The sequence below is a fragment of the Colobus angolensis genome, unplaced genomic scaffold (assembly GCF_000951035.1).
Source record: "Colobus angolensis palliatus isolate OR3802 unplaced genomic scaffold, Cang.pa_1.0 Scaffold72, whole genome shotgun sequence".
NCBI lineage: Eukaryota > Metazoa > Chordata > Mammalia > Primates > Cercopithecidae > Colobus > Colobus angolensis.
Genome location: NW_012120932.1, coordinates 5,376,101 through 5,387,078, shown reverse-complemented (window position 1 = coordinate 5,387,078; position 10,978 = coordinate 5,376,101). Strand labels below are relative to the sequence as shown.

Genomic DNA, 10,978 nt, shown 5'->3' with positions numbered 1-10,978 from the left:
TGGAGTGCAGTGGCCGGATCTCAGCTCACTGCAAGCTCCGTCTCCCGGGTTTACGCCATTCTCCTGCCTCAGCCTCCCAAGCAGCCGGGACTACAGGCGCCCGCCACGTCGCCCGGCTAGTTTTTTGTATTTTTAGTAGAGACGGCGTTTCACCATGTTAACCAGGATGGTCTCAATCTCCCGACCTGGTAATCCGCCCACCTCGGCCTCCCAAAGTGCTGGGATTACAGGCGTGAGCCACCACGCCCGGCCTATTTTTGAGAAGCCAGGCAGTGGGAAGCACAGTGCAGGAAGCCCCAGGCACCCGACATGGGGTCCGCAGAGACCATTCACCTGTTTCAGAAGTTCAGCGATGGCACATCCAGGGGAGAAGGGCAGTGCAGTCCTTTGCCTCAGCATCCGTTCTGGCGCTGTTGATGCTCAGGGCTCAGCGGGCCACGTTCATCCGGCCATTAATGCTCACCTGGTCATAGTTTTATTGGCTTCCAAGCCTGCAGATCTTTTTCACCTGCTGGGCTTTCAGCCCTAGTTCTTGGCTTGCATTCATCACAAATGCCTGTCTAATTAGATACTGCTGGTCCAGCAATGATTCGCAGCCTTGGCTGCACATTGGAAACGCCTGGGGAGCTCTTTAAACCTTCTGATCCCAGACCCAGACTGCACCAATTACAGCCGAATCTCTGGCGGAGGGATCCAGACACCGGCACGTTTTTTTCATCTTCCCAAATAATACCTGTAGGATTGCCATATTTAGTAAAGAAGAAAACAGAATCCCAAGCTAAATTTGAATTTCAGATAAACAAAACAAGTCATTTTTTGTACAAGTATATCCTGTGCACCATGTCCGTTTTTCCCGGATTTAGATGTTTTTCTCATGATTACACTATGGTTGTATGCTTTGGGAAGGAAGACCACAGAAGTATATCCCTTGCACTATTTGGGACATATTTATACTAAAAATATTATTTATTGTTTATCTGAAATTTAATTTACATAGGATTACAGCATTTTATCTGCAAACCCTATAACAAGCAGCCCAATAGGAGAGTCACTGCAATCAAGGAGAGAGAGCAAGAGCAGAGATGAGAGGGATGAAGCTGCCCAGAGGCACTGCAGAAGACCTGGAGCTCAACGACTGTTTTTTCTCAACATTTTACCAAACAGCACCTGAAGATATCTAAGGATTTAGAGCTGTAATGCACGTTTAAAAAAAAAAAATCCTAGTAAAATGCTTTGTAGTCTGAATTTTTCACTGAATCAAAAGTTTGTTGGTTTATATACTTAACAACAATTCTAGGACACAATTTTTTTTTTTTTTTTTTTTTTTTTAAGACAATGTCTTACTATGTTCCCCACACTGACCTCCAACTCCTGGCCTCAGGCGATCCTCCCGCCTTGATCTCCCAAGTCGCTGGGATTATAGGCGTGAGCCACCACACTGGGCGCCCCTGATTACTGATGCTGTAGGCATGTGCTTCTTTAGTCTGTCTGATAAATAATCCAGTGCTAGATGCTGGCATTTTTCCAAGCATTAGAGAAAGGCAGCAAACCAGCCACATGAGGTCCTCACCCTCAGGGAACTGATAGTCTGATTTAAACCTAAATGCTGTCATAATCCATTTAATACCACCTGTCGTATGGGACTGGTCTAAGAATTAAATGCCTGACCTAATGTCTGGAACCCAGCAACTGTTCAACAAACGTTAGTTCCATTCCACAGTCCAGGAAGGAATGGCAGATTTTCTGTTTCTAGTTCCAGGGTGGAAAAAACTGCATATTTCTATGTATATCAAGTTGCATTCTTCATTCCACTCACAGCTTTTGTCAGGCTTTTGTCAGGATAAAACGAAAACTGAAAACAGAAATCAGTAAACTAGGGCCCAAATCCAGCCCAGCTCTTATTTATGTAAATAAAGTTTTATTGGAACACATGAACATCAACCCATTTAAACGTCATCAAGGGCTACTTTCATGGTACAGTGGCAGAGGTGAATAATTGCAAGAGATGGTCTGATCCTTTACCAAATAAGTTTGCCAATCCCTAATTTGGAGTTCTCTCACTTCAGAAGACACACAATATTCATTTATTTGATGTCAGTTGTTAAGCATATACTTTTACTACTATATGCATTACATAAATGGACAACTAAGTGATATACAATCTTTACTAAAAAGTTTCTTGACCAGGCACAGTGGCTCACACCTGTAATCCGAGCACTTTGGGAGGCCAAGGTGGGTGGATCACTTGAGGTCAGGAGCTCGAGACCAGCCTGACCAACATGGTGAAACTCCATCTCTACTAAAAATACAAAAAAAAAAAATTAGCTGGGCATGATGGCAGGCACCTGTAATCCCACGTACTCAGGAGGCTGAGGCACAAGAATCACTTGAACCCAGGAGGCAGAGATTCCAGTGAGCCAAGATCGCACCATTGCACTTCAGCCTGGGCGACAGAGCGGGAGTCCATCTCAAACAAAAAAAGAAGTTTATAACCAGTGCAGGCAGGAAGTACAGTGTGTAGAGAAATGGACCTGGACTCTAAAATCAAGGTGTATTTACACATCTTCTATCACAGTCATATATACTTTTCATTACATACCTTTACAGGAATTTTCCTATCAAAATCAGGGAAGTGAATTATTTTGTTTAGCTTGGACACATATAGTATCATTATAGTGGCTGCCATCTGAAGAAAAGAGAAAAGGGGAGAGAGAAACTTCAGCAAAATATCTGCTAAGATTGACTGAGGTGCAATGACATCATCAGAAGAAAACACACTCATCAAAATGAAATATAGCAAAAAACTCATTTTCTGGGTTCCAGAAAAAAATAACTATTTCTCAGAATATTAAAATTGTTTTTCTTGCCACAGTACAGATTCCATCAGAACTCTAGGCAAAAAATGTAATGTTGGGCAGGGCGCGGTGGCTCACAGCTATAATCCCAGCACTTTGGGAGGCCAAGATGGGTGGATTACTTGAGGTCAGGAGTTCAAGACCAGCCTGGCCAACATGATGAAACCCTGTCTTTACTAAAAAACAAAAATTAGCTGGGCATGCTGGCAGACGCAGAATCCCAGCTACTCAGGAGGCTGAAGCAGGAGAATCGCTTGAACCTGAGAGGCCGAGGTTGCAGTGAGCCAAGATCACACCACTGCACTCCAGAGTGAGACAGTGAGACACCACTGTCTCAAAAAAAAAAAAAAAAAAAGGTAGTATCAGTTGGGTGCCGTGGCTCATGCCTGTAAATCCCAGCACTCTGGGAAGCCGAGGCAGGAAGATTGCTTGAGCCTAGGAGTTCAAGACCAGCCTAAGCAACATGGTGAAAACCCATCTCTACAAAAAAATACAAAAAATTAGCCAGTCTTGGTGATCTGTGGTCCCAGCTATTCAGGATACTGAGGTGGGAGGATCACCTGAGCCTGGAAAGTCAAGGCTGCAGTGAGCCATGATCATGCCACTGCACTCCAGCATGGGAGACAGAGCAAGCCTCTATCTCAAAAAAAAAAAAAGTATAATACGGAATAGACTGACACATACACATATACATTATCTCAAGGGGCTCTAGGAATGGAACTGTGGGAGAGGGAGAAAGGGAATGGTCTTCCTGACAGTGACAAATGTGCAAAAGTGATCACAGTCAGTGAGGTGACACATTGATCCTGGACCGTATTTCCCATATACTAAACATACGGTTATCTTCCCCCATAAAGGCACGGGAACATCCTTTTAAAAGAAACTCCACACCTAAGCATATTTTTTAAAAAGTCCATTATTTCCATAAAACAGAAGACCAACAAAGAGGGAAAAAAGTTTAAAGACAGATTTACTTTTCAATCCAGCTGGCATAGCAAAAATGTCTCATCAAATCCTCTTAATCTGGAGTGCCCTAGGTATACTGGAAATACTCCATATCATTATTATGAAATAAAAATTTAACATCACCTTTCATGCAAGTTGTAGAACTTACTCAATTTATATTATATTAGGATACAAAAATTTAAGACTCCTTCAACATGATTATAATCCTATACCTTGCTCCTGAGTTTACAAACTTAATACTTATCATATATTTATGTAATTAAGCCCACCCTGAATTATAACTGTACTTTGTACTTATGCCTCGCTTTATAATTTTTAAAGAAATACAATAACATTGGCCAGGCGCAGTGGCTCACGCCCATAATCCCAACACTTTGGAGGCCAAGGTGGGCAGATCGCTTGAGCCCAGAAGTTCAAGACCAGCCTGGGCATTATGGCAAAACTCTATCTCTACAAAAAATACACAAATTAGTCAGTGTGGTGGTGCATGCCTGTAGTCCCAGCTACTTGAAAGGCTGAGGCAGGAGGATCACTTGAGCCCAGGAAGTGAAGGGTGCAGTGAACCAAGATCACACCACTGCACTCCAGCCTGGGCAACAGAGCCAGACACTGTCAAAAAAAAGAAAGAAAGAAAAATAAAATAAAATAAAATAAATACACCAACACTTACTTAAAATAAATGTAATTCGGACTTTTAAAATTAGGTCTCACTGGCCTCTTACCTCAACAAATTGCAAATCAGAAAGGCTTTACCTTTGGGTATAAGCCACTGGGTTAAAGAGTAATTAATTTATTTCACTTAGAGACTACAAACGGCACCTTATCACTGAATTTTTGTTTGTTTGTTTGTTTGTTTGTTTGAGACAGAGTCTTGCTTGTCACCCAGGCTGGAGTGAAGTGGTGCAATCTTGGCTCACTGCAACCTCTGCCTCCCGGTGAATGTTCAAGCAATTTCCGGCTATTTTTTTATTTTTAGTAGGGACTGAGTTTCACCATATTGTCCAGGCTGGTCTCAAACTATTGACTTCAAGTGATCTACCAACCTCGGCCTCCCAAAGTGCTAGGATTATAGGCATGAGCCACCGTGCCTGGCCTGATCTTTTTTTTTCTAATGTGCTTTTTTCTAATATTTTTACACTGAAATATAAAGATAATTTTTTTACTCTAAGAAAATTCTTGTTATAATTGCTTCTCCCTAAAATGATGTTGCAAAGAGGTATTTATTAGCAAGACATTTAATCAGAATAATGTTTATTTGGCCAGGCGCAGTGGCTCATGCCTGTAATCCTAGCACTTTGGGAGGCCAAGGTGTGTGGATCACGAGGTCAGGAGTTCGAGATCAACATAGACAACATGGTAAAACCCCGTCTCTATTAAAGATACAAAAAATTAGCTGGGCATGGTGGTGCACTCCTATAATCACAGCTACTTGGGAGGCTGGGGCAGGAGAATCACTTGAACCCGGGAGGCAGAGGTTAACAGTGAGCCAAGATCGCGCCATTGCACTCCAGCCTGGGTGACAGGATGAGACTCAGTCTCAAAAAAAAAAAAAAAAAAAGAAGAATGTTTACCCAGATTCACAATTAAAAATTTAGTTAACAGATACTATTTTCATAATGTTAAGCTTTTCCCTCTATGAATTAAATCAAAATCAAAACAAACAAAAAACATTGTTGTCTGTTACTATTTATTTATCTGGAAATCACCAGTATATAACCACAAGAATAAACAAGTCACAAATTAACATAAATGGGAAATTTCAGAAACTGCCAATTGGGCATAGTTTGAAAGCTCACCCAAGCTCACCCTTGTACTTCAGAGCAAAAATCACAATTGGGCATAGTTTGAAAAGCTTACCCAAGCTCACCCTTGCACTTCAGAGCAAAAATCACAATTGGGCATAGTTTGAAAGCTTACCCAAGCTCACCCTTGTACTTCAGAGCAAAAATCACAAACTCCAGGAAGCAAACTGCAAACCTGTTTTGTTTAGCACATAGGGAGTTTTGTAACAATTTGAATCTGTTGCCAGCGTATACGAGTTTGAAGATTTCATGTAAAAACTCAAACTCTCAGCCAAGCGCGGTGGCTCACACCTGTAATCCCAGCACTTTGGGAAGCCAAGGTGGGCAGATCGTCTGAGGTCAGGAGTTCGAGACCAGCCTGACCAACGTGGAAAAAACCCATCTCTACTGAAAATACAAAAATAGCTGGCTGTAGTGGCAGGTGCCTGTAATCCCAGCTACTTGGGAGGCTGAGCTGGAAGAATTTCTTGAACCTGGGAGGCAGTGAGTCGACATAGTGCCACTGCACTCCAACCTGGGCGACAAGAGCAAAACTCTGTCTCAAAAAAAAAAAAAATTCAAACTCTCTCTTGAAACCCTTCTGATGCTAATAATAAGGGCAACATGGTGGGTCCCACCCCATCTCCCAACCCTTTTCCTATCAGGCACAATGGCTTAAACTAAGTATCAAGCTGACACTTTAAGTGGGACAAGTAATCTCTCTCCCACCCAGTCCTCAGTCAACTCATGTGTTACCCGCCAGGCCTTGGAGGCTCTGAGTCTCGTAGCCCCCTGCTTTACAGTAATTAAATTCAGTTAAGGAACTTAAAATAAGAAGCTGTTTTTCCCATAAATACAATTGTTCCTAAATTGTAGACTGAAATAAAGTGTCAATATATCCTGTTGTCTCACCAGGACTACCATGACCCTCTGGTCCTCTGCCAGCTGAATAAATTCGCAACCACAGCTTTAAACAAAAGGACTTAAAATGTCATTATGAACACTGATGACAAAATAAGAGGTTAATTCTTTTTTTTTTTTTTCACTCACCTGTCCAATTCCAAGGAAAATTGGTGACGGGAAACTACAAAGAAGAACAACGAATCAGTTGAGCAAATAAAAAATCTGAAGATAGTACCTAATAAATAATGACAAGTTATTAAAAAGTCTGAGAAAATGAAAATGGATCAAATGGTTCACTTTTCATTTAATTCTTTTTTTTTTCTTTTTTTTTGAGATGGAGTCTCGCTCTGTCCCCCAGGCTGGAGTGCAGTGGCCGGATCTCAGCTCACTGCAAGCTCCGCCTCCCAGGTTCCCGCCATTCTCCTGCCTCAGCCTCCCGAGTAGCTGGGACTACAGGCGCCCGCCACCTCGCCCGGCTAGTTTTTGTATTTTTAGTAGAGACGGGGTTTCACCATGTTAGCCAGGATGGTCTCAATCTCCTGACCTCGTGATCCACCCGTCTCGGCCTCCCAAAGTGCTGGGATTACAGGCTTGAGCCACCGCGCCCGGCCTTTTTTTTTTTCTTTTTAAGACAGTGTCTTGCTGTGTTGCCCAGGCTGGGGTGCAGTGGTGTAAACACGGCTCAGTGCAGTCTCAACCTTCTGGGCTCAGAACATGCTCCCACCTCAGCTTCCTGCCACCCAGGCTGGAGTGCAGTGGTGTGCTGGCTCAAGCCATCTTTCCACCTCCGCCTCCCTAGTAGCTGGGACAACAGCATGCCACCACACCCAGCTAAACATTATACACATACACATATATAATATATATATATTATGCTTCATCTCTCTCTATATATATGTATATCAGTGTGTGTATGTGTGTGTGTGTATATATTTATATATATATACATATATATATATATATATAGAGAGAGAGAGAGAGAGAGAGAGAGAGAGAGAGAGAGATGGAGTCTCACTCTGTCACCCAGGCCGGAGTACAGTGGCATGATCTCAGCTCACTGCAACCTCCGCCTCCCGGGTTCAAGCGATTCTCCTGCCTCAGCCTCCTGAGTAGCTGGGACGATAGGCATGTACCACTACGCCCGGTTAATTTTTGTAATTTTTAGTAGAAACAGAGTTTCACCATGTTGGCCAGGCTGGTCTCAAACTCTTGACCTCAAATGATCTGCCCGCCTCGGCCTCCCAGCAGGCAGGAGCCACCGTGCCCAGCTAAACATGATATATTTTTAATTTGCTTCAGAATACTCTGGGGGGCGATGGTGGAGTGAGTGGGAGAGGGATACTAATGCAGCAAGGTTGTGGACACTGGGTAAGGGCTACATAGTGATTCATTATATTCATTTTAAAGGATAATATGCCCAGGAACAAATCTAATCAAAGATTTGCAAGAAAGGCATCTGTATAAAAAAGTATACATCAATATTCTCAAAATTAAAGATCTAAATAAAGGTCACGGGCTGGAAACTCGATATTGTAGTGAGGTCCATTGTCCCCGAACTTATTTATAGAATCAGTGCAATCTCAGCAGAAATATCAGCAGATATTTTGTGGAAACTGACCATCTGATCCTAAAGCTGAATGAAAAGAAAGGCAAAGAGCACAAACATATCACCCAAGACAATCCTGAAGATAAACAAAAGTCTGAGGAATGACTCTAATGGATGTCAGGATTCATTTTCAAGTTACAATAAATGAGACTGTATGGTATTTACACAAAGATAATCCAATGGGACAATGGAAAAGAACACAGGTCAAGACAGGGACACGCATGTGCAGACACCTGATTTATGACAATTTATGACATAGATGACGCTGCAGAGCAGTGGGGAAAAGACGATCTTTCAGCAAACGGCACTGGGTGATTTGCATGCAGACTCCTGACTCCTACCTCACATCATATTTAACAAGGCAGGACCGCACCTGCACTGGCTCAACCCTTCACTGGCTCCCAGTCATTTCTCAGGCTACTCACAAAGCTGGAATATCCCACAAAACTCAGCCCTCCATCTGTATGTTGGAAGGGAAACTCACCTATCTCAGACAGGCTAAGAAGAGAATAAAGAACAAACCTACCTTATCAGAGAAAACAGAATGAATGGCTGGACAGCACCACCATGCAAATAAAATTAATTCTAGTCAGTGCTGGGTCATGCCACCCATATACTCCCTTCCACACAGAAGCACCCATTCCACAGCTGGGTCCTCTGCTGCAGAAAGCTGCCTGATAGTAGCATGTCCACTCCCTGAGCATGGCCTGCATTTTAACTGTTGGTCTCTGCAGGAGTATAACAGTTACACGTACCCTGCCCCAATTCAGGACAGCTCTGCAGAGCCGGTACCACTCAAGAGCCCCTGGGATGAGGCCTTTGCTGTGACTGCCTCAAAGCCCGACTTCTCCCTCTGCCTGATTCTGCTTCCTAGCATCACTTCCCAACATACTTCCTATGCTTCTGAGAATACAACCTGTAACATGAAGCAATATCACAAGGCAACAATATAAACAAACAATACAACAACAACAAAAAGGGTCACCCGGCTGGGAGCGGTGCCTCATGCCTATAATCTCAACACTTTGGGAGGCCCAGGCAAGATCACCTGAGGTGAGGAGTTTGAGACCAGTCTGGTCAACATGGTGAAACCCTATCTCTACTAAAAAACAAAAAATTAGCCAGGTGTGGTGGTGGGCACCTGTAGTCCCAACTACTTGGAAGGCTGAGGCATGAGAATCACTTGAACCCAGGAGGCAGAGGTTGCAGTGAGCCGAGATCGCGCCACTGCCCTCCAGCCTGGGCGACGGAGCGAGACTCTGTCTCCAAAAATTAAATAAATTGAAAAAAATAAACAAACAGTTAAAACAACAATAAAAAGGCTCACTGAAGATAAGTCAAAGAGCCCAGCCTAGAAGAACATTTAAGGCATGGAAGAGAAGGAAGTCTTGCTAATTGCTTCAGGCCATAGAACATCTCAGAAAAAATAAAACCAATAAAACAAAAGCTCAAAGGTGAGTTGATATGACAGTCAAAGGAGATTAAAAGAAAGCATTGCAGACCTAAGGAAACCAACTAAGACCAAACAACCTAACTGCCACATAAGGAAATACGTTCAGACACAACCAGGAGCTACAAGGCGACTGCTGCAAATGCAATTACCAACACCTGAGGCGATCATAGTGCATGCCAACGAAAACAACTCTAAAAGATAAATCGATCTGGAAGACAGAAAACCACCACCACACAGGGCTAGTTACTAGGCCTGGAACTTAGAAGACTATATTCCATAACTTTATATTGAATTCTATTCTATAATTCAAGTTGAACCACCTTACTGAGTTATTAAACTACTCAATAGGCCAGATGCGGTGGCTCACGCCTGTAATCCCAGCACTTTGGGAGGCCAAGGCGGGTGGATCATCTGAGGTCAGGAGTTTGGTACCAGCCTGGACAACATGGTAAAACCCCATCTCTACTAAAAAATGCACAAATTAGTCAGATGTGGTGGCACACACCTGTAATCCCAGTTACTTGGGAGGCTGAGGCAGGAGAATCACTTGAACCTGGGAGGCAGAAGTTGCAGTGAGCTGAGATCATGCCACTGCACTCTAGCCTGGGTGACAGAGCAAGATTCTGTAAAAAAAAAAAAAAAAAAAAATTTGAAACACTGGGTCTAAAAGAAACTCTCAATGACTTTAGCTTTTTAATATTTTTTATTGATCCTAGACCTCTTACATTTAGAGGGATCTTTTAAGACATATTAATCCTTGTAGTAAAGAAACATATATTTGAAAGTCAATAATTCTTTCAGTTGAACTTCTACTTCTCTTTTCTCCATTCAGTTCAGTTAAAACTAAATTTCATGTACGCATGCTACGGCAATCCCCATCTAAATAACTGTGCAAGTGCAGCCAGCATGACCCATGCTGTGGCCACTCCTGATAACGGTGCAAGATGAAGTTCCCAGCGTAGCCATCAAGTATTCTTGCCAAAAATGTTTAAACCAAATGAAATAAAGTCTTTAGATCTGACTTCCAGTTAGAAAATAGAGGAAGATAAGGTAATTGAGACTTCAAAAGATAAACTGGACAATCCAAAATGTGGGACATTTTACAAAACAACTGGTCCAGGATTTTCAAAAAGTCAGTATCACGAGGAGGGAGTGGGATAGGGAAATTTTCTACATTAAAAGAAACTAAAAAAACAAACCGGTATATATTGCACGGGACTTGATCGGATCATAAAACCATAAAAAACGTCTTTGGGACAATTGGGATTGTGAGGGAAAAGAAGAAACGTTTTATCTAAGGAATTATCAGGCCCAGAAAGGCCCTGGAATGTAACAGCAGCCACATCACTACTCTTTGAGCTAAATAATTACCTCCTTTTTTTTTTTTTTTTTTGAGAAGGAGTCTCGCTCTGTC

General features: G+C 42.6%; 1 protein-coding gene across 1 annotated transcript in view; it reads right to left on the bottom strand.

Moving 5' to 3' along the window:
• Nucleotides 1-10,978, bottom strand: part of SLC35D2 (solute carrier family 35 (UDP-GlcNAc/UDP-glucose transporter), member D2) — an 80,107-nt gene that overhangs the window by 47,407 nt on the left and 21,722 nt on the right. Inside the window, exons 3-4 of the mRNA XM_011927542.1 lie at nucleotides 6,653-6,686; nucleotides 2,600-2,686 (exon numbers count right to left, since the gene is read on the bottom strand). Of these exons, the coding sequence (XP_011782932.1) occupies nucleotides 2,600-2,686; nucleotides 6,653-6,686 (121 nt within the window). The remainder of the gene's footprint in view (nucleotides 1-2,599; nucleotides 2,687-6,652; nucleotides 6,687-10,978) is intronic.